The sequence below is a fragment of the Rattus norvegicus genome, chromosome 7 (genome assembly GCF_021556685.1).
Source record: "Rattus norvegicus strain SHRSP/BbbUtx chromosome 7, alternate assembly SHRSP_T2T, whole genome shotgun sequence".
NCBI classification, from domain to species: Eukaryota; Metazoa; Chordata; class Mammalia; order Rodentia; family Muridae; genus Rattus; species Rattus norvegicus.
The window spans coordinates 123,727,501-123,750,534 of record NC_141540.1 but is presented as its reverse complement, the minus strand read 5'-3'; the positions used below and the strand labels follow the sequence as shown (position 1 = coordinate 123,750,534).

Below are 23,034 nucleotides of genomic sequence, written 5' to 3'. Positions count from 1 at the left end.
GTCTGAGCAGTGGTTCTCAACCTAAGAGTCATGACCCTACTGGGGCTGTTGAACAGCCTTTTCACAAGGGTTACTTAAGACCTTAGGAAAACACAAAAGTTACATCAGGATTCATAACAGTAGCAAAATGACAGTTAACAAAGTAGCCACAAGAATAACTTTTTGGTTGGGAGGCTCCACCATTAGAGAATCTATAGCAGAGAGTCTGAGCATAAGGAAAGCTGAGAACCAGTGCTCTAAGGTATTGGTTAGAAATCACTTTGTCTGGGTTGGGGATTTAGCTCAGTGGTAGAGCGCTTGCCTAGCAAGCGCAAGGCCCTGGGTTCGGTCCCCAGCTCCGAGAAAAAGAAAAGAAAAAAAAAAAAAAGAAATCACTTTGTCTTCCCTGTGCCTCAGTTTCTGCACCTATAAAATGGACGTAATTTCAGACACCAGCTGCATAGGATTGCCGTGCACATTAAATTGGAGATGAAGAGTGTTTGGCCCCAACAGCAAGGCTGGACCATGCAGTCATACTGAATTGATCTGGGTTATCTTTGTTCTCTGTAGACATGGTTCCTCAAGGTGGGCTCTTACCATTCTGTATCTGTTCAGAAGGCCAGTGCTGTGGGCAGAGGATGTACCCAGCAGGATGTAAAGGGTAGATGGTGAGGCAAGTGGATATGTGAGGCTCCAGCGGTGGCTGAGAAGTGCTGTCCCAGTGACCTCAAAAGTTGAGCCCAGAGGCACAGCATGGAGCTGTGAGGTCTCACCTCTTTTCCGTTGTTGTTCTCCTACCTTCGAGCCTTGCTACTTATTCATGACTCCTGCCTAGGGCACAGGACAGGAAAAAAACAACTGGAGTGGCACCCAGTGGGTCTACAGCTCGGAGCACTGGGTGACTGGGAGCTCGAATGTCACGGAGACCTTTAGGTTTCTGAATGTGCCTTGGTGTAACTTCCTTTGTGTTGTCACCTGGGTCTGAGCGGCACCTAAGGACTTCCCAGGCTTGTCCCTGGCTCTTCCCGGGCCGGGAGCTCAGGAGTTCCATAGTGATCCAGCGCCTCAACCCCCTCCTTTGCTGCGTTCCGTAGTTATGGTGTAGGAGTCGGCCTCATCAGCCCCACTCAGAGTCCAGGCCGTGCTTGACCTCTGAGCAGCTTCCTGTACCAGGCGTGAGGTAGAGTCAAAGACCTGCAGAAGACTGGCAGTGAGGGGCTGGCTAGGTGTTCAACAAGGTCCCATGAGGCCCCACTGCCTGCAGCTTAGATGTAGGCACACTGTGTGGGACTGCCGTTTATCTGCCTGAGATGCTCAGCAGTACCAAGCACAGGCGGGCAGGAGCAGCAAGCTGGCATCTGGGCAGGCATGGGGACAGCATCAGTGTTGGGGAAGCCGGGGCTCTGTGTTTCATGCAGCCTGGCACTCAGGCATTTCCTGGTGCCAAGTCATGAGGAGACTCACAGAGGCACAGACCGATGCCTTTAAAACGCTCCCTCTGTGCACCGAGGCATTAACATGACGTCTATCACCATGGTACCGAAGTGCTTAGACAATCTGCTCCCGGCAGGAGCTGGGGAGCGGCATGAAGCAGATTACCCATGCTTCGCTGTGACACTTGTGATCATGCATCACCTTGATGGATCAACAGCCAATACCGCCTGGGTCCCAGCCCGCCCCTTCGCGCTACATCTTCTCCTGTTCATATGTCTTCCTCAGCAGGTGGGTGGCCTCTGGCTGCTTGCCTCTGTACTCCAGCCTCAGGGTTCTTGCTCGAAAACACCCTGCAGCTTTCTCTGTTACTGTGCAGAGGCCAAGGGGAAGGGATTTAGTTAGGGAAGGTACGGACAGAAGCCCCATGGTGACATGGGACGGGGGCGAGGGAGACCTCAGTCATGCGCTGGCCTCCGCTGTGGTGGCAGAAATGGCAAAGAAAACTCAGGTAAAAATCTGTCTGTCCTTCTAGTTTATACCTCACAGACCTGCTCGTACTGTGAACAAGTTGCTTCACCTCTTCATGCTGAAGTCTCTCATTGGTGTGGTGGGGCTATCCAGGGCTCTCTTGGGTTAGTGGTTCTGATGAGAAAGGTCAGGACTCAGCAGGTCTGGCCCTCAGCTTCCTTCCTGCTGGTTTTCTCCCCCTATCCACTCAACCCTTACCATTCAGGTCACAAAACAGACACTGGGCTCTAGGAACTCAAGAGTTCTCCCTAGAGTCTGCTAAGAATTGGACCCCATCGAAGGCCATCACTGTCCCTGCACTGAGGCCTCTAGAGACACGGTGGAGTGGGGGTGGGGCTTCCAGAGCAGAGCTGATAATGAAGAAGGCGGTCAGGGCCTGTGTCTCCTCTTGGGGGGTATGGGATGAACTCAGGTTAGGGAGGCCTCGCAGGGCGAGGAGTGCCAGTTATGGTGGATCAAGAGGAGTTTCTGCACAGAACCTGTGCTGTCTCTCTGGGAGGTGTTAAATTCCCACAGAGGCTGGGACAAGTGGCTTAGGCCCTTCAGCCTCACAGTCTGACACTCTTCTGCCTCATTCTTCCCCTTCCCTAGGCCTCGCCCATTCCCACGCCCTCCACCCTTTATTACAGAGACATTGCAGAGATGTCTGAGCAGGCGGGATTGTGGTCATTTTTAGGGTTTCAGACCTAAGGAGCATGGCCACCCCAGCTTCCAGGACAGGCTCCTTGACTGCAAGGGACTGAGGAGGACATAGGCCAGGGGAGGCCGAGGTCCCCCGCACCAAGCCCTTTTCCTACTGTGTGACTTGGATGAGTTGGAGTCCCAGCTGCTTCTCTGTTGGACACCCCCCACCCCCAAGGCTGCTTCCACTATTTCAGAGGGAAGTCAGCCCTGTTTCTTAAAGGGACAGCCTTGAGGAAGCAGAAGGGTGTTCAGAGGAGGAACTTATGGGCACACAAAAGGGAACTGTAGCTGCTGGCAGGGGCTTTAGTCTCCAGTGAACTAAAGAGGAAGGAGGGACGTTCTTTGATCAAGTGTCCGGTTCACGGTATCCCATGGAGAGATGGCTTCTGCGGTGTGGGGCCCGGGTGGGATATCTGCACCCCTCCAGCCTGCTCCCAGCCGAGTGCTTCCTCCCTTCCTCCGTTTGCTGCTGGTACCCTGGACCCTGCAGCTAGCAGGCAAGTCTGTCTCCTTCTCACGTCCTCTTGTTCACATACATCAGAGGGACTTTCATCCAGCGGGAGCAGCTAATTCTCGGGACTCGTCTCTGGAGATTTGCTGGTTGCGTTTGAACATTGTAGACTTCACGTGGGAAGCCTCCGGGGACTGAGAAGATATTTAGCAAATGCCTCGTCAAGGTGGCGTTTGAAGGGGGGCGGGTGCTGTCTCTTCACCGCAGTGTTAACCGCTTTCCTGACAGTATAGCTTGGGTCTCCCTGGTCCTTAAATAAGGAGGATGGGTGCCATGTTTGGAGGTCAGGTGTGGAGTCTGTGGAAGCGACAGCTCTTACAAGGCTGCTGTGGTAGAACTGAATCTGTCAAGTGGTGGAGCTGCCCTGGGTACTGTTGGTGGTGTTGGTTAACATAGAGAGAAAGGCAGCCTGAGCTTGGCACCCTGGGGCCACTAGAGAGGGTCTCACTTCCCACTTTCTAAAATACAGTCAGAGGCCAAGGATTTTATAACCAGCAAATCTCCCCAGGGTCAATACTGCTGCCCTTTCCTGGTTCCAGGCTCCCTTGGAATCTGGGAGGTCTGGATTCAAAGCAGGTTGTAGGATAGGGGACAATTTATCCAGGCCTGCGCACCTCCGAGGGTGTCCCTCAGTACTGGTAGCTAGCTAGCAGCACTCCCTGGTGGTGTTGGGTAACATCTGTCTGTCAGGCACTATGTGTCCTTTCACTGGCCTGGCTAACAGCGGGCCCATGGCTGACCCACGGCCACTCACTGTGGAGGCTGAGTATTAACTGATCTGTTTGACTTTATTTTGTAAGTGTGTATGTGTGTGTGTGTGTGTGTGTGTGTGTGTGTGTGTGTGTGTGTGTGTGCCTGCACACTGTGGTGAGTTTATGGAGACCAGAGGCCAGCCTCAGGTGAACATCCTTGCCTTCCACCTGTTTGAGATAGCATTTGTTTGTTTGTATGTATGTCTGTCACTGCGGCAGATGCCAGGCTGGCTGGCCTGCAAGCTTCCGAGGATTTTGTCTCTACTTCCTTCCTGTCTTGTGACAGGAACAATAAGATTAGAGACACATGCTATTCCACTTTATGTGAATTCCAGGGATTCGAACACTTGCACTGAGAGCACTTTGCCCGTCAAGGCTTCTCCTCAGTGCCACTTTGACTTTGATGAGGCGACTGGGAGTTCTTCCTACCCAGATTGTGCCATATCCCCCCCCCCCTTTTCATTTCTATCTAATCATCAGGAATTAGCATTTATCGAACCTTTAATGTCCTCAGCATCATTTCACGGACGGGGAGACAAACCCAGGGAGGTCTGTCAACATGTCTGAAGTCAGACAGCAGAAAGGTCAGAGATCAGGCTGCAGACCAGGGTCAGCCTCAGCCTCCCCTGCCCAGTGGGCTCTGCTGATCCTGTTACTTTTTTTTTGCAAAGAACATTCTTTACAGGAAGCTTTACACGGAGGAGGCAGGAGCCAACAGGAAGCCTCTCTAGCGGTTTGGGGTACAAACCCCGTGGCCTCTCTCCTTTAATGTTGCTCACCCCGTTCCAGACCTATGGAAAGACAGCCAAAAGGTAGAATGTTCTGTTGCTGACTGCTTGAACTTCCACTTCTGTGAGATGTTGTGGCTGGTGCCTGTGATCTCAGGACTTGGAAGGCTGAGGCAGGAGGATTGCTATTAGTTCCAGATTAGCTGGAACCACAGAGAGAGATTGTGCCTCAACAACCATTGGTTCCTCGATAAACAAAAAGAATTCCCACTTAGTCATTTGAACTTAATGTCCCTCAAGTCCTGTCTTTTCTCTGTGTGCTTCTTCCCTCCAAACGCCAAGGCCCTGAACTAGAGGAGGCTTTTCTGGACAAGCCACGGAGGCTTTTCTGGAAAAGCCACTGCAGCTTCGGGGAAACTGTTTTGAAAGGGGATGAGCTACAAACGAAAACAAAAGAAAAATTTTTTTGCCTCGTATTGCGACAAACCCTCCACTATAGAGAAGTTCTTCCTACTCTTGCATGAGAGGGGAAAACTTGCTCCCTCCTTCTGGAGCCCATTATGGGAACACACAGCCTCCTCTCTTGCTCCTGCCCCTTGTCAATCACAGCTCTGCTCCTCCCCCCACACCCCTGCCTCAGGCTTCAAGAGCCCTCCCACATGTGTGATCTCTCTGTGTCTGTCTGTGTCTCTGTGTCTCTGTCTCTGTCTCTGTCTCTGTCTCTCTCTCTCTCTCTAAGACAAGAGTTCAATGTGCAGCTTGAACTTGGTTGTATAGCCCAAGCTGGCCAGAAGTCACTGCATAGCCCTGGCTGGCCTCAAATTCTCCACCTATCCTCCTGCCTGAATGTTTCAAATGCTGGGACTGCCACCGTCTTTTGACTGGGGTAACCCGCTTACCCTTTCTGGGCCTCAGTGTCTTTGACTAATGTCAGTCTCTTTTCTCTTTCGACTGTTTTCAAGCTCTGAGGTTTACTGAGTTCTCTCTCAAATACCCATGGAAAAGGAAGTGCCTTGCAGAGCCTCCCAGGCCACAGATCTCTAGGCCCTTCAGGGGAACAGAGGTGTGCATGCCCCAGGCCCACTGTCTCATTGGGTAGAAATCATGAGATTTGTCCCAGGGAACAGAACCCAGATGGAGCATCTGCCTGTGCTCTCTGGCCTCAGATGTCACCTCTCCCTTTGTTCCCAAACATGAATAGTTGCTCTGCCTTCTGCAAGCCAAGGCTTCCTGCCTCCTTTCCTGCCCCTCAGCCTCTGTCACCACTGGGCTCTGCCTTTCATCTTCGTTTAATCCCAATAAAGAGCTTGGGAGGCAGAGGCCTGCAGAGAGGCAGAGAGGCAGTGCATGCTGAGGTGGGCTCCGGAGTGCGGGGGTGTGTGTTGCTGTGTGTTGCCGGGAGGCTGCCTGCTGGAGAGGCCATGGGCTGGGGGCTGGACCCGGAGGAGGACAGAGCAGGTGAGGCTGCACACAGGCACAGCATGGATAAAGGCTGGGAAACCAGAAGACAAGCTGGGGGAAGAAGCAGCGAGAGGTTCTGTTTGACTGGAGAGGAGAGTCTCCCCGAGCAGTGGGATACGGATTACAGTGCCTATCAAGTGGAGGTTCAGACGCTGTCCCCATAGGTCCTCTCCCTGCTGCTTCTTCATTGTAATTGTGAGTACGGTGATGAATGATAAATACTTCCAAAACCCCGTGCTGCCTGGCTAAGGCCAGAGAGAGAGAATATTCTGGAACATTCCAGAACATTCGTCCAGAGACACTGTTTTCTGCCTTAGAGGTACTGCTCTCTTCTGAATGAGTGTGGGCGTGGGGGGTGCTGGGTAAACCTGGACCTTTTTGTGTATTTTGTCATCACCCAGCACAGTCCAAGTCACCACGGAATAGTTTGCCTGTTTTGTTCCAGCACTGGGAACAAAGACTAGGGCCTCATAGATGCTAGATTGTCTGCTTTCGAACTTGGTGTCACTGCAGTTCTCCTGTATACATTCTCCTGCGATGTCTGTGATGTGTCTCTTTAATTCAACATTATGCCTTTTGAGGTCTATCCAGCAGCTGAGAGGTAGGTGACATTTGTTTCCTGCCGAGCAAGGGTGGCAGGCTATGGCCCTAGGCTAAGCCTAGCCTTCTCGCTATGGCCTGAGAGTTATGAGTGGGTTTTCATATTTTTTTAAGTGGTTGGGGATGGGACTCGAAAGAAAAATATTTTGTGACATGGAGGTTACATTCCAAGTTCAAATCCCCATGCCCATAACTGGGACAGAGCAGTGCTTCTTCATAGACTGTCTATGATGACAGAGTGTAGCTGGGGCAGAACTGTTATGTCCCACAAGCCTATAATGTTGTGTGCACACCTGCCATAGAATGTCCTGCTAAGTGAATACGCTGTAGTTTCTACAGTTAGGCTGGGCATTTCAGGAGCATCCTGTTTGAGGCTATGAGTATGCACGTGGTCTCCAGGGGTGTGTGTGTATGTGTGTGTGTGTGTGTGCCTCTGTGTATCTGTGTGTGTGCCTCTGTGTGTGTGTGTGCCTCTGTGTGTGTGTCTCTGTGTATATGTGTGCTTCTCTGTGTGTGTGTGCCTCTGTGTGTGTGTGCCTCTGTGGTGTGTGTGTGCTGTGCGTGTGTGTGTATGTGTGCCTCTGTGGTGTGTGTGTGCTGTGCGTGTGTGTGTATGTGTGCCTCTGTGGTGTGTGTATGCTCTGTGTGTGTGTGCCTCTGTGTGTGTGTGTGCCTCTGTGTGTGTGTGTGCCTCTGTGTATATGTGTGCTTCTCTCTATGTGTGTGCCTCTGTGTGTGTATGCCTCTGTGGTGTGTGTGTGTGTGTGTGTGTGTGTGTGTGTGTGTGCCTCTGTGTATCTGTGTGTGTGCCTCTGTGTGTGTGTGCCTCTGTGTGTGTGTGTGTGTCTCTGTGTATATGTGTGCTTCTCTGTGTGTGTGTGCCTCTGTGTGTGTGTGCCTCTGTGGTGTGTGTGTGCTGTGTGTGTGTGTGTGCCTCTGTGCTGTGTGTGTGTGTGTGTGCCTCTGTGCTGTGTGTGTGTGTGTGTGCTGTGTGTGTTCCTCTGTGGTGTGTGTGTGCTGTGTGTGTGTTCTTCTGTGGTGTGTGTGTGCTGTGTGTGTGTTCCTCTGTGGTGTGTGTGTGCTGTGTGTGTGTGTGTGTGTGTGTGTGTGTGTGTGTGTGTGCCTCTGTGTATTGGGCTCCAGGGCACGTGTTCCCACTGAAGTCACTTCTGTCATCCCATGTGACCGAATGTTGAGTGTCCACTGAATAGCAACCACATACAGTTCTCTGACTTTACATCCAGGGTTCCCAGCACGGTGCTCATTACCCAGGGGATCCTCAGAAAAGGGTAACAACAGCAGCTAAATTAAGTTTATCAGCCCCAGAATAGCCCCAGAAGATGGGGGGTCCAACTGTTCATCCTGGTTAGACATCGGCCTGAATGAATCCCTATTCTCTTACACTGAGGCTCCTCTCTGGCATAAAGTCTCTTGTGTCTCATGAGTGGGAGTTAGCAGGGTGTTGGAGAAACACAGAAGCGAGCGTGGGATCTGCCATTCTCCTGCTCCTGGTGGCCCTAGACCAGGCTTACTGTGATAGGATTGTGGCCACCAGGCACTGGAGTGGCGGCTGCAGCCAGAGGAAGGGGAGGGGAAACTCCAGGTGAGCTTGAGGAGGTCAGGAAAGACTTGACATTGTCAAATGGCCTGGCCAGCCTGGAGGTGAGTTCTTGGAGACCTTGGCCAAGCTACCTGACCACTCTCCATCTCCTTTCCCACCCTGCTGAGGTATTCAGCAGCTTTCCGTGCAAACCACTTGCTAGCTATGGCAGAAGGTCATGTTTGGTACCGCTGATACCCTCAATGTCACTGTGAGACCCTAGACCTGCATAGTGAGTGGTACAGCTTAGTGCTCACTTCGCAGGGTGGGATCACCCTGTCCCCTGCCCAGTGGAGTTCTAAGGGCCCAGCATTTCTCCCTCAACACCCTCTCCTCTGTGCCTCGGGTTTAGAAACCTCATGGTCTGAGGTCTCATTGGGGTCTTCCCAGACCTCCTGCAGGTGACAGAGTCAGTCTGTACACACCCTCAGCAGAGCCGAGGCTGGGCCAGGTCTAGTCTCCTCTCTGACACTGCGTGTCAGCATAGGGCCTGTCCCAGATGAAGGTTGCAGGTCCAGGAGGGAATGGCTTTGACTTAGCATCCCGTGGGGACTCTTGACGTGGGCCACGGGGGGCATCCTGGTTCACTGGTCTATTTGACGGGTCTCCATACTCGGTGACTTTGCTTTAGGTGCTGTGGCCTTGCAGGGTGCTTGGAAGTGGTTGACTTGGTTGGGTAGCTGCTCCTATCCTGCCTGAAAATGGTGTGTTCTCTAGTAGAGAAAGGAAGGACAAATCCTAGGCTGTCTACTGCTGCTGAGTCCACAAAGGTGGCCTCCATTATGTAGGCGGAGTCTCACCAAGTCAGGGTGGGCAAAAGCCTGCATTTAAAATTCAGATGGCCTTTAACTAACCAAGCTCCCTTCTTTGACCTTTTTGTGCCAAGGGGCCTGGGGACCAGAGGACAGTGGCTTTTCTCACAGACTCAATTCTAGGAGCTTGTCCCCAGGGGCACGAACTCAGAAAGAACCATCCCTCCACTTTCAGGACCCAGCTGAGCCCATCTAGGGCAGGTTAGGCTGGGCCAAGCAAGGACCTTAAGAGGATCCTGGGAGGTGACAAGGTAAGAACAGCTAAGGATATCAAAGACAGCAGAGTAGGTGGGGAGCCCAGGAGGAGGGGAAGCCACAGAGACAGGGTTTGTAGGTCAAGAGTCAAGACCAGAGAGAGAGAGAGAGAGAGAGAGAGAGAGAGAGAGAGAGAGTGTCACAGAGCAGCATCGTTCTTCTGACACCAACAGAGGCAGCCTGCAAAGCTATGGCCAGGGAAAAAGAAAAGAGTAGGCCCCGCTGGACACTGAGGGAGTGGTGGGCAGCAACTGAGAGTGCAGGATGCCGGGTGAATGGAGACTGAGGAACCAGGATGAGAGCTCTACTTGTTAAGGACAGGTCTCCTGAAGCTCAGGCTGCCCTTAAACTTGTTCTGTAGTCAGGGATGACTTTGAACTCATGACCCTCCGGCCTTTACCGCCCACTGCCTTTACTGCCCAGCTACGTTCTACCACACCTGGTTTATGCCATGCTGGGGATTGAACCCGGGGCTTCACGCATGCAAGGCAAACACTCTGCCAGCTGAGCTATATCTCCAACCCCGGGCTTGTATTCTAAAAGGAGGCCGAAGGGAAGAAGTCCGATGAATTGCTAATGCTGGGGAGGTTTTAGGTGGCCCAGGTCTACTGGTTGGAACTCCGTGGTATTCTCTCGTCTTCTTTTTAAAATGCGATGACATTTTCTGTCTACTGTGAAAGCTCCCAGAGTCATGCCTGTTTTATAGCCACCCCGCCCCCACCCCCTGCTTTCTCCAACCTCTTGCAGACCCTGATGCCCTGCTCATCCTAGTAAACCTTTTTCTCTCACCACCTTCTCTTCCGTGCCCCGACACAGTGCCCTGTGGGGAAACTTCTAGACGCTTTTACTCGAGAGAGCTTTCTTGTGCTTGAAACCCTCCTGCCCGCCCCTCCCCCACCAGGCTGCCTCCCACTCTTTTCTTCCTTCAAAGTTCAGCCTGGTAAAGAGATGGGAAAGAAAGACATCAGAATGTTCGCAGCTGCTCTGTCAGGGTGGCGAACTGCAGACAGGCCCGCCTTTCTTCTTGATCCTTCCCTGTGGTTTCCAGAATCTCTATGGTGATCCGGTGAACTGGTTTCACTTTTATGGAGGGAGGAGGTGGGGAGAAACCTGAAGAATTCTAATTCAGAAAACAATGACCCAGTCCAAAGGATCTCTCCCCAGAAAGCTCTTGTCCCCTCTAAGGACAAGAAGAGGCCTGTCCTCTGGGTTTCTATACCCTCAGAGACTTCCCCTCTATTGTTTCTAGCTGTGTCTTTCATCCCCCTTCCTAGGACCCTTGGGGGTCCTCACGCCACATCACCCATCCCCATTCAAGGACGAGCTGAGCTCTGTCACTATCTCAACCCACCCTAGTACCCTGTGAGGGTACAGATGTGTGGAAAGGGAGACCCTGAATCCCCGGCCAACTGGGGTCTCGCTCACCAGCTAGCCAGTAAAGGGGGTCAAAGCAAGAACACTCCGGTGAACACTTGTGAACTTCAACCAGGCTGAACCTTCCACAAAGCTCATTTGGTTTGTGTCTCCATGTGGCTCTCCTGCGCTCTGGGGTCTGGGGTCTAGAACCGTGAGAATGAGATGAAGCCAAGCTGTGGGAAGGGCGTGAAGCCAAGCCACATCTGTGTGCAGCTGTGATTCAGAGGTGTTGAACAACATGACAGCCCATCCTGAGCGTGCCATTTGGAGAACATTAGCACTAAAAACTCCGTAAGACACTCACCGTTCAAAGGTCGCCTTCCAACGCCCGCGCCAGCCACTTGGCGACTGCTTGCCTTGTCATGAATGGCTTGCTGGCTGCCCTGAGGTGCCCTAAGATTCACACTCTGGTACACGGCTGGGACTCAGGGACAAACCGGCAGCCAGCAGTCTGCGTCTTCCTGAGGACCCTTTAAAGAGTCGTAGCTATCAGAGCTGCAAGAACAGATCGGAGGGCAACCCCCAGGCCTCCTATAAAGACCGTGGGAACGGCTTTCTTTTGGAGCCTGAAATCAAAGTGTTTTCCTTTAAAATCGACCTGAGTCAGGGCGGATCCCTTTGATCAGCACGCCTGGGCCCTTACCACTCGCTCAGTGCTGTGGGAAGGATTGAGTTGCAAGCAGGGCTGGGAGCCAGCCAAGGCTCAGAAGGGGCTGCTGGATTCTGGAGAGCTCACTACCGAGGTCAGGCAGCTGGAGCAGAGTTGGGGTGAGACCGGTGAGGTGAGACTCTAAGCTTTTATTCTCTGCACCTCCAGTAGGCATTCTGCAAAGTTATTCCTCTCATCCGCTTCCTCCTTAAAGAGCCACCGGAGGACTTTTGGTTAGCATTGTCATAAGACTGTGGAGGGTTCATGGGTTCACTTCCTGTAGAGCTGTAGGGTCTCCCTGAGCTGACAGTAGCAGCCCGCCCCATGCTTGTAGGATCCAGGTCAGTGCTTTCCTTTCAGCTGCTCCACCTTGTCTGCCCTGTCTGATTGTTTGATAACCCACATTTAGGGAAGTGACCTCTAATCTTTCAGCTCCCTTTAAAGATAGTCTCTGTCTTTCTTTCCTTCTTTCTTTCCTTCCTCTCTCTCTCTCTCTCTCTCTCTCTCTCTCTCTCTCTCTCTCTTTCTTTTTCTTTCATCAAGATAGGGTTTCTCTGTGTAACAGAACCCTAGCAGTCCTGGAACTGGCTTTGTAGACCAGGCTGGCCTCAAACTCACAAAGATCCGCCTGCCCCCGTCTCCCATGTGCTGGGATTAAAGGTGTGTACCACCACCTAAGAATGTCTCTTTCATTTGAGGTTTGCTTGCTCAGATATTTTAGAAACCAGCATAATTGGGAGCGTGGGGGAGGGGAAGGGGGCGAGACTCAGGCAGACAGAGTACAGTACCATCTTAACTTCATAGCCCTGCTTCTTGGGCAAACCTCATCTTGTCTCCCGAGCCTTCGTTACTTTGTCTGTGAAAGCAGACTCTGCCCGAGAGACAGCAGCTTCTGTTATCGCCCTGTATCCAGAAGCATAGCTCAGAAAGGGGGCCTGGATGTGAAGAGGGTTCCTCCAAAAGCAGGGACTATAGGCCACAGAAACCCTAAGTCAGAAGCTGCATGTTTTAGGGTGACCCTGTCTGAACCCAGTTGAGAATAACTGAAACCCGGCCACACGCAGAGGCCCAACTCCGTGTGAAATGTGCCCTCCATGGTCTGTCCTTTATAAATTGCCTGTCTTGACCCTGTGAATTCATTTCAGATACCTTCCTGGGCCTCCTCAGAAAGGATCAAGGATCAGGGCTAGAATGAGCCTATGAGTCTCTGGAAAAGCCAGAAGGGAGGGTACCCCTGTTCATGGGGAAATGGTCAGAGTGGGGTTTAACTAGCCACACCAAGAAAGACTGTCAGAATGGGTGCCTATGCTCTTGGATGAGGTTCTCTGATTACAAATTGTTCCCCATCATGGACCTAGCACAGAGGTCCCTGGTGTCTCCACCCAGCCCTGACGTCAGATAAAGTCGCCACAGAGTCAGAAGAACCTGAAAGGGAAGGAATCAGGTACCGGAGGTGATAGGCTGCGTCCTTCCCAACCAGGAGACTGAAAACAGGCAGGGATGAGGAGGATCAGGAGACAGCTGTGGAGAGACTACCTTTCCAGGGAGCCCCTCACAAAAACCACACACCCAGCTGGATGCCTCCAGGCCTGGCCACCAGTTGACACTCCAAGGTGACACCCACCCCAGTGGCAAAACTGGGTCAGGACAGGTCCTCTCCTTCCCCTTGCTCTGCTGTGGTTGTGTCTGCAGGAGTATTCCTTCCCACCATAGCCCCGGGGACTGGTGTTGCCCTTTTCCCCTGCTGGAGAGGAGCTACTGAAGCTCAGAGAAGCGAAGCTGTTCGAGGCTGCATAGCTTTTAAGCAGCAGAGCCAGGAATCAAGTCTGGCTGTTGCCTCTCGGTCCTGGGCATCCCACCCCCATTTGCGGTTCTTCCCTGTCTCAAAAAACCAGGACGGAAGGAAGGAAGGAAGGAAGGAAAGGAGGGAGGGAGGGAGGGAGAGAGGAAGGAAGGAAGGAAGGAAGGAAGGAAGGAAGGAAGGAAGGAAGAGTTTCAGTGGGGAAGATGGTTGCCACTAAGCCTGATGGCCCGAGTTTGATTCTTGGGATCTGCATGGTAGAAAAAGAGAACAGACTCAAGTTATTCTCTGACCGCCAAACTCATAGTAGAGAACACACACACACACACACACACACACAGACACACACACACACTCATACATGTACACACTCACACACACATACATGTATACCACACACATACACACATATGCACACATGCTAAATAATTACATGTTAAATGAAAAGAAAGGGGGGTTATATGAGCTCAAATCTGTAGGAGTCATGAACAGTGGTGTTGTAGTTAGGCACAGGAGAGGGAAGGGTAGGCAGTGTTCATGGAGTAGCCAGGCTCAAAAGCCATCAGCCACTAAAGGCAGTCTGTCAGATTCCAGCAGCAGCAATCACGTTGGCACAGTCCAGGCACGGACAAGTGATTACGTGCCCTTTGGCTCGTGTCACTCACAGGACAGTGTGGCCAGACAGGGAGCTGTTCACGACATTTCTCATGGGAGACAAATGGAGTGAAAGCAGGGGGCTGGGCATCCACAAGGTGGTCCAGGCCTTGGGGTGTTAATACCCCAACAAAGGAGAAACAAGAGAGACTCCATCCTCAGGCCAGTCACTCGTCTGCCGTGCACTTAGATTGCCCCTGGCTCTTGGCTGTTTCCTGACAGTTGTCATTGCTTATGACATAGAAGGGGCTGCGTCTTCTCTCCTCCTTTAGACACAACACAACACTTTCATCAGGGCCCGAGGTTCCCACTCCCAAGTCTCTGTGGAATTTTTATTGTCCTAACCCTTTACCCTTAAAATAGTAAATTCCACAAGGCTGTAGAACAACAGGTATCTATTTTTGTAGATGTTTCCAAAATTGTAAAGATCGGGTTAATTACACTGGCAGATTCCATCACTTTCTAGAAGGGGGTCTTGAGTGGGGGTAATTTTTAAAGACTGGGTATCTTCCAGCCAGGAGAAATGGGAAGGTGTCTTTGTCACGTTGCCAGTGCGCCTACCTCCCCTAGCCTGAGAGAGGCCTCAACTCTGGAGAACCAAAAGGTCCCAGGGGAGGAGGCGTGACCACTTTCCAGGTCTCTTGGTTGCACTACAACCTTCAGCCTTCACTCTGGAAACCCTGGGGAAACCAGCCAGGCTCTGCTTACTCTGGCAGGCTAACAGGGGCCTAGTGAGAGCCCATTGGGAGGATCAGGTCCTGGGAGCCCCTGAGGAACCAAGTCTAGGATCTCAGGAATTGGCCATAGGAAGAAATAGAGGCCACAGGAAGGGGGAACAGGTAGAGGGGCTCTGAATAGAGAACTCCCCGGGTAAGGGGCACCATGGGCGGGGGAGTTCACAGACAGGCCCCAGAGAGGGTGTGTGTAGTTACAAGGAGACACTGACTGAGCAGCTAGAGAAGGGTGGAACGGGCTGTGTGACAGATGAGCCGCTGGCAGGGTGGGTGTGCTCTTAATCATTTGGAGTTCACTCCATCCTCTGGCTTCATATGCTTTCCAGTCCCTCTGGAACCCCGGGAGATCATGCCACAGCACCTGTCCCCACCTCCTCTCCCCAGCTGTCTTTGTTAGGGTTTTCCTGCTGTCAACAGACACCATGACCAAGGCAACGCTTATAAGGGACAACATTTAACTGGGGCTGGCTTACAGTTCAGAGGTTCAGTCTGTTATCTTCAAGGTAGGAGAGCATGACAGTATCCAGGCAGGCATGGGTTGAAGGAACTGAGAGTTCTACATCTTCATCCAAAGACAGACAGGAGAAGACTGACTTCCTAACTTGGTTAGGAAGAGGGTCTCCTTGCCCACCTCTACAATGACACGCTTCCTCCAACAAGGCCACACCCACTCCAACAAAGCCACACCTCCTAATAGCGCCCCTCCCTGAGGCAAGCACATTCAAACCACCACACAAGTCACTCAGACCACCCCTATCCTGAATCAAGGCTTCTTAATGACAAATCCTGTTGTGCCAGTATTATATGGTGTACACACTCTAGACAAACCACATATGCTCTGCAGCAGAGGTGAAAGAGTAAGAGGACAGTGCCTGCCCCAGGGAAACTCAGAACAGGGACTGCTTGCTAGGAAAAGGACCTGGCAGAGCTCCTCAGTCAATACTCCAAAGTGACCATCGTCCCACTCTGACAGTGATCAGGGCCCTATTGGTACCCCCAGTTCCTTAGGGGATGGAGTGTTTCTTACAGGTTCAACAGCAAATTCAAAATATCAGCTTCTTCAAAGCTGTAAGGATTTTACCGGAAAATCCACCCCCTCCCCCTGCTCTGGAGTCTTTCAGGAGGCCCTGCCTCCCCTGAAGGCCCTCCTCCCCCACCCCCAGGGGAAAGCTGAAGAGGCCAGACAAGACCCTCCTGGCTCTAGGCCAGCCCACACCACAGGCAGGAGGCCCACAGCTCGGTTTCCTCAGCAAAATAAATCTTGAGACTCTCTAAGCGTCTCAAAATGCACGATCTTCTCCCGATTAACAAGCCGGCCTTCGTGTTCTTGGCTGCTTGCTGCCGACCTCAATTTAAAAACTGTCTGCTGTTTTAGCTGCTGGAGAGGCAGGGCCCCGGGAAGCATGGAATATTGAAACTGAGAGCCCCGGGCTGCCAAAGTCGGGGGTGGTGGCTGCTGACCCTGCTCCAATTATGAACAGCATCCCAGAAGCCTGCGGGAGGCCTAGCCAGGCCAGCCTGCTGTGTTTGGGGATCTTTAGACTGGTTTTGGATGAATATGGGATATCGGGGATGGCTTCGGTGGAACTGGCCTGGTGACGGGTGTTGAACACTGAGAAGCCACATATTAGCAGGTCTGTGTGGTGGGAGGACTGCTCCCTGTGGAGCGGTTTGTCATACACACCACATAGAGACTTGACAAAGTTCTCAGAGGCCTGATTCCTGGAATAGCCTGTCTCTGCCCCCTGGTCAGTCTCCCCTGGCTGGTAGAGCGGTGGGAAGACCTGCTCCCTCTGTCCCTGGCCAGGAAGTGTTTGGGACACTTTTCTTTGCTTCTTCACTAGCTTTTGGCTCCTTAGGCCTCTATGTGTAACAAATGGGGCTGCCCTTTGTCCTGTAGGAAGGAGAAGGGTTAGGAGCACAGACTCTGAGGTTCCCTCAGCCTTGGGTGTTTCTCTGCTTTACCCCCTTCCTCTGAAGAATCTGACCCAGTGGTTGTCCTTCGTGACTCTCAGTCTTCCTCCATCAAGGCTCTTGCCTGGTTGCCTTGTGTTGGGGAAATGGAGTCTCTTTGATGAATCGCGATGTGCAGTAAAACATGCAGGAGGCACACGTGGGGTGAGGAAACGTCCATCGAGCTGTCGCTTGACCCTGTTGTCCCCCCCACAGGAGGGATAACAGTGACCCATACCGGCCTTCCTATCAGGGTCTTGCTGGCAAACACGGATATGTCCTTTAGCTGCAAAATCCACAACTTCCTAGGAACCGAGATCTTCATGTTCACCGTTAGCTTCTTTTACATGGATATCCATGGCGAGAAAAGCTCGGAGAAGCCAATTGCCTGCCAACCCAGGCCTGGCATGGAGAACCAGACCATGGATTGCATGGTTCAACTCAGCCTGCCAAATGCATCAGCCACAGGCACTTACTACTGCAGAGTCAAAGGACATGTGATAAGTCAGAGCGACGGCATCTTCATTCTGGTCAGAGGTAAGGCCTCCTCTCACATCCTTCCAGGCAGAAGGAATGTGAAGCCACCAGCTGAGCCACCAGCCATCCCCCTGTCTTATCTTCCAGCTTTGCAAACAGAGCAGAAGCATCCCATCTTTCGGGCATGCCAGGCACCTGCCTTGGTGTTAAAAGGGAAGGGGCCCAGAATGAGGATCTTCCTCTAGCTGCCTTGGACAAGTGACTTGCAAGAGGTCACTCAGACCTCTGGTGCCAGATCCGTTAGCAGTGCAGGCAAGGGTTAGGCATGCGCACACGTGGACTTGAGGGTATCCTTGCCTGAGTGAGCATTTGCTTTGCATTGTTCGGAAAATGACTTCTAGCTCTGATTCTCAGTGGTATGAGACCCCCCCGCCCCCAATGATAAGAGCAAGCTGTGGTCTAAGCCTTGGATCCTTCTCTACCCTCTTCTGTGAGTCTCACTGGAAAGGGCTGGGGACTCCAGAATCCCTCAGACCCAGGTTCAAATTCCTGTCTTAGTGCTTGCCTGGATGTGAACTTGGGCCTGATTTTCATGTCAGTACTCTGCCCATTACAGACTTGAGCAATGTTGGACCGGAGAGACTGTGAGGGCTGCAGCCTGGTGATGGGAGGCACTGTCTAAGTAACTAATCTGGGCCCACGAGTGGGTCATTCTCTGTGCATTTCTGCCAGCTAGATAGAGGCAGGGAAGAAGGGTGGAGGGGGAGCTCAGGAGGAGGGGAGGCTTGCCCTTTGTCTACCCCTGGTGTGACTTTCCTTGTAAGCCAGTGTAAGCCTGTCTCCCTCGACCCACACAAGACATGCTCACATAACCATTATCTCAGATACAGGGGAGGAAGGCCCCAAAGATGATATGACTCACACGGGATCCCCTAGGCAGCCCTCAGTGATGCCAGCTCACTGGGGCAGGGCCACTAAAGGAGCAAGTAACCCCACCCTTGTCCTTAGAGAACCAGGGCTGTCAACATATAGAGGAGTGAAGCCAAAGCCCTGAACGGTGTCAGAGGGTCCTTGACAAACTCGGGAGTTGTAGAGTTAGAAATGGGTCAAAAGTAATGTGAGGCTTTGGGGCTGGGGGCTGGTGGGTCAGGTAGGCGTCCATTCCTCCTGGGAAACTCACCCTCTGCTCTCTGCTGTCATCCTTCTCAGACACAGGGTACCAGCCACCTTCATTCAAGGTCCAGGAGGCTCTGCTGCTTAGCTTTACCGGCCTGCTCAGTGTCCTGGGTGTGCTGGGCACGGCGCTGCTGTTCTGGAAGAAGGTGAGGACCACGTGGACATATAACATATTGTGTTGAGTCTCCCCACGCCCATACTATGGAACTGGGGAGGCTTCTGGGACCAGAGGCTGCTCCTGTCACATCCTAGACCCTGGGGAGGATGCTCCATCAGCCCACAGACCCTCTTTGACCCTACTGAAAGAAATGGGGGCTCTTTAGACTCTTCTGAGTTGCTCGTTCCTCTAAGAATCTGGGAGAAGCTGGGTGGTAGTGGTGTACACTTCCATTCAATGCTGGGAGGCAGAGGCAGGCGGATCTCTGAGTTTGAGGCCAGCCCGGTCTACAGAGCCATTTTCAGGGCAGCCAGAGAAACCCTGTTTTGAAAAACCAAAAACCAAAAAAAAAAAAAAAAAAAAAATGTGGGAGAAGACACAGGCTCTCACGCTGTTCCCAGACAGAGCCCTACCCAGATATCCAGCAACGTATAGTGAAAGAGACTAAGAGATGCTGTGTGCCCAGCCCACCCACACATCTCCTGTGTTCCCTTCCATAGATCTATGAAGACATTTCCTCTCAACTCACAGCCCCATAGAGGGAAGCTCAGAGATGCTACGATCTGCCCATGGCCATATAGAAAGCACACGACAGAGTATAAGAGTTGGGGGGCCTTATGAAGGGGACAGTTTGCTCCAGCTCTTTGCCTGGCTGTTTTCTGTTCATGGTGGCTGCCTGGGAGAGCTGACTCCCCACTGGGGTACCCCTCATTCTCACCCTCTCTCAGTGGTCTCTCGGCTCATACTTCTTCCCTGTGGCAGCCACAGCCTGTGCTCTCGGATTCTGTACATAGTTGGTACTCAGTAAATCTGCTGAAGGAAGTGTAATTTGCAGGGTCCTTTCATGGGTTTTAGTAAACACATGGATTAACTTCTTAAGTGGACCTTAGCTGATACCTACTATGCACCAGGCATTATATTAAAGGTTAGGAGGAACCCAAGGGAAACAGGAAGACTAAAATTTCAAGATAGCCTGCTTGGAGGTAAGTGGGGGCCGGGGAAGGGGCTTGAGAGCGCAATCTCGGGGTTAGGCTTGTATTCTAAGTCTGCCCCTTACCAGCTCTACAAGATTGGATAGGGTAATCAATTCCTCCCTGCCTCCGTTCCTCAACTGAGATCTCTCCCACAGAGATTTCAAGATTACAAGCACAGGCAATTCCCAGCATCCTGTCTGTGGAGAAAAGGGGTGATGGTGGGATGCGAGGGTAGGCTTCAGTTCCTTTGAGCACCAGGACAGCTACTCTCCTGAGAGGGTGAAGATCTTCTGTCGTGGAAACAGGTGTGACAACTCCACCTGCATGGCGCCAGTGGTGGTGGTCCTGGCAGTTCCTGGACGATTTTCTCAGAGCCCTGTGTGCACCTGTGTGACTGCTCTGCCCTGGGGCTTACATTTTCATACATTGATGAGCTGCCAGGCCCCTTCCCAAGCTCTGGACCTCCCTGTAGTGAGCGTGGTGACTAAAGATGTACGGGGCTGATGGTATCTTCACCTCCTGTGTCCAAAAAAACCCACTCTGCATGCCTGTAAGCCTCCTGCATATGAAGGTGGATGAGAGCAAATCTGACCATTTCCAGCACCCCTGGGCTCAGGATTAAGTCCTAGCTAGAGTTGTGCTTGGCTTGTCCACTTGTTCCCACGTCTAATCCTTCAGCCTTTCCAAGGTCCGGTCCGTTCTCCCCCACCCCGCCTGAGCCCCATGACCCTACTCAGGCTCCTTGCTTGCCTCCCCCCAGTCTATTATACAACCCCTGGCTTCTACATTTCTGCTGTCTCCCCACCTGAGTGCACCCCACCCCCCAACCCCCAGGACAAGGGACTGGTCTCTGGTGCCTGACACGTAGTAGGTGCTGGTGGAAGGAATTATGGGATATGTACATGCTGATTCCTGAAGGACGAATAGGAGCTAACTAGGGCACAAGAAGGGCAAGGTGACAACATGTCATGGCTACCATTCCAAGGAGGTCTAGCAGGCTTCTTGGCCAGCTGCTGGCAGTATACAGAGAGCTAGGTCTCAGCCCAGATCTGCTGACCTTCATTGCATCCTACAGGGGAGAGGGAGCATGGGTAACAGAGTTAGGCACTGTGGGAGAAACTGCCCTAGCTGGCGTACTCATCTGATAATCACAACCTTAAAGGGCTCATTTGGGCTGCTTGGGATCAGGATCCTAAGGTCAACAGAGCTGGCTCCAAGGGACGGAGAGCATCCCCAACCCCCTCATCAAAACCAACCGAGTTTTCAACAGTGCTCCTCCTCTGCCCCTATAGGAGTCCCACCTCAGCTTAGGCGTCCTGGCTGGCTGTCTGGACAGGGATGGGAGAGCCTTTGACCTCCTCCCCACTGTCCGCAAGCTTCAGTTCACCTTGCACCTGCATATAAAGGTGGATGAGAGCAAATCTGACCATTTCCATCTCTGGTGGCTCCCACTGTTCTCCAGTCCCCTACCAGTAAAGAAACCTGTGTCATTTGGTATTCTGTGGCCTTGTCCTTGCCTGTATCCCTTCCTCCCCACTGCTCTCTTTCCTCTCCCTCCTTCCTCCTCCTCCTGTGCATACCCCTAACAATCTGCAGCCCCCTGTGGCTTTGAGCTTTTTCCTGAGGCCAACAGTGTAGCTCACCTCTCTGAGCTCTCAGGGGCAACCACAGCAGGCCATAGGATCTTCAGTGCCATCCAGGCCCAGCACGGAGGAAGACAGGCACCACAGCCCACAGGTGCCTCATACCAAGACCTGTGTTTTTCCAGCTTTGTCTCCAACACTTACCCAGGTAGCCTCCAAATAGCCACTGCCTGTAACCTGTCCTTCAGCTTCCGTGGCATCTGCACAAGCAGGCTCAGAAAGGAAGGGTCCAGGACCCTAGCCATCTTGACTAGAAGGAGGTACCAATGTACCCTGAGGGTCCTAGAGGCCTGACTGTGATGGTGTCTTCGGGAACAGACAGTGAGTGCAAGGAGTTACCAAACCAGTGTTTCCTCTACGGGGAGCCTCTTACTGGCTTGACAGGCCTCAGTTTCCCTCTCTGTTAAATGGTAAATCCGTGACAGTTGACGAGGACAGGGTTCTTTCTGAATCATAAACCACACACAGATGGCAGCCCCTGTCTGTACGAGGCCTGCAAATTATCACAAAATAGAAGACAACAACCTAGGTAGCACCAGGGTGGGTTGGTATCTTAATGTACACAGACGAAGGTTCAAGTCCCCCTCTCCGCCCCCAACCGTCAGTTATGGGCTGTGTGGTCTCAGCCAACCTCTGCCCTCTCGGGGTTCATGTGCAGAGCAGAGGTGACCTGGGAGCCCTTGTCGGGGAGCAGGAGCAACAAGGCACGTCTCCCCGCCTGGCTCCGTGTTCAGAGATGTACAACGCTGAGACTGGGGGTGGCGCCGGCTTCTGCCTGCGAGTTAAGTAGCTCTTGAGTGCTAATCTGGGAGTAAATGGGCTGGGATTGGCAGGTGGCCAGGGTTTTTAATTAGCTCCTGCCCTGAGATGAGACCGTTGTTGCTCCACTGTTGGCAGTGTGGTGCCTGCGATGAGGGGGCCGTCCAGACCGCCTCCCTCTGACTGTCGCCCCAGCCCTGCGCTTTTCCAGCGGGGTGACCCAGCGCTCTCCAATTCCACTTGCCTTTTGCTTCAGCCTCGGGGAGCTTCCCAAAGTCGGCTCGGTTCAGGCATCCTACCTAGAGCCCTCTATGCTTCCTGCTGTCCACACCGCCCTGCCTGTCAATCCTGCCCATCAGGGCGTTTAGCCTTAGGTTGACCTCTCCTGAAGTTCCTCAGTCCTGCCTGCCTCCTGTGCTTCTGTCTGGAGCCCTCTCCCCTGTTTGTGCTGAACACAGGCCGGTCCTCATCCTTCCCCACCCCTATCTCTCGCCAGAGTCCCTGCGTGCAGGAGGCTCTGCTGTGGTAAAGCTGCTACCTATACATTGCCCCTTCTCCTGCACACTTTAGGTTCAGGAGGGCAGGAATGTGTCCACCTTTTCACATGGTCCAGGCAACAGAGGGTGTTCAGCAAATCTGAGGTGGACGACAGAGGGTTTCAGAATGCCATCAGGTGGTTCCCCTTTGTCCCCTCCTTGAAGCTTTGCGGTCGTCTTGCCAAGGGGAGCTATTGCTGAAGACGTTGCAGCTAGAGGGAAACATCTTCCTCCAGGATGCACAGTCAGCGAGGGGCTGGCTGGCATCCACTCGGGGCCCACCCACCATTTGGCTTTAGGTCCAGGCCCAGTCTCCCCAGAGTCAGACACTCTGCCTGTGACAATGGCTCTCGTGCATCTTCTTCAGCTTCCTTTAGCTTCAGGCTCCTCTCCCTGGAGAGGGTGGGTGGCAAGTGTTGAGTGATTAACTTTTGTGTGGCCCCATGACAATTGACAATGCTTCCCGCCTGATGGAGTGTGTAAGGGGAGGGAGAAGGGAGAGCTATTTCTTCGCAGCCTTGACAGCCCTGGCTCCCTTCTCCCCACAGAAACAGATAGCGGTTCTGGGCAAGCACACTGCTAAGACATGCCCTAGTCCCAAACCCACCATCGGAACCACAAAGCCTCCAGCAGAATCCATCTACACGGTGAGTCCCGGGTCCTTCTACCTCTCTCAGACTTGACCCAGGGCCTGACTGGCTGTAGGGTATTTCAGTGCCTCAAATTCCTAATCTGCAAAATGGACATGGTGATTCTACAGA

At 52.6% G+C, this 23,034-nt stretch overlaps 1 protein-coding gene across 5 annotated transcripts in view; it reads left to right on the top strand.

The window, feature by feature from the left end:
• Positions 1-1,515: 1,515 nt before the first annotated feature.
• Positions 1,516-23,034, top strand: part of Nfam1 (NFAT activating protein with ITAM motif 1) — a 36,086-nt gene continuing 14,567 nt past the window's right edge. Inside the window, exons 1-4 of one of the 5 annotated variants that reach the window (XM_087559844.1) lie at positions 1,516-1,701; positions 16,768-17,088; positions 18,238-18,350; positions 22,822-22,920. In XM_087559844.1, coding sequence (XP_087415970.1) covers positions 1,686-1,701; positions 16,768-17,088; positions 18,238-18,350; positions 22,822-22,920 — 549 coding nt within the window. In that variant the 5' untranslated portion in view covers positions 1,516-1,685. Of the gene's footprint in view, positions 1,702-2,924; positions 3,123-16,767; positions 17,089-18,237; positions 18,351-18,861; positions 19,184-22,821 lie in introns of those variants that run through there. The other 4 variants (XM_087559846.1, XR_015625810.1, XM_087559843.1 and 1 more) reach the window with 4 other exon arrangements.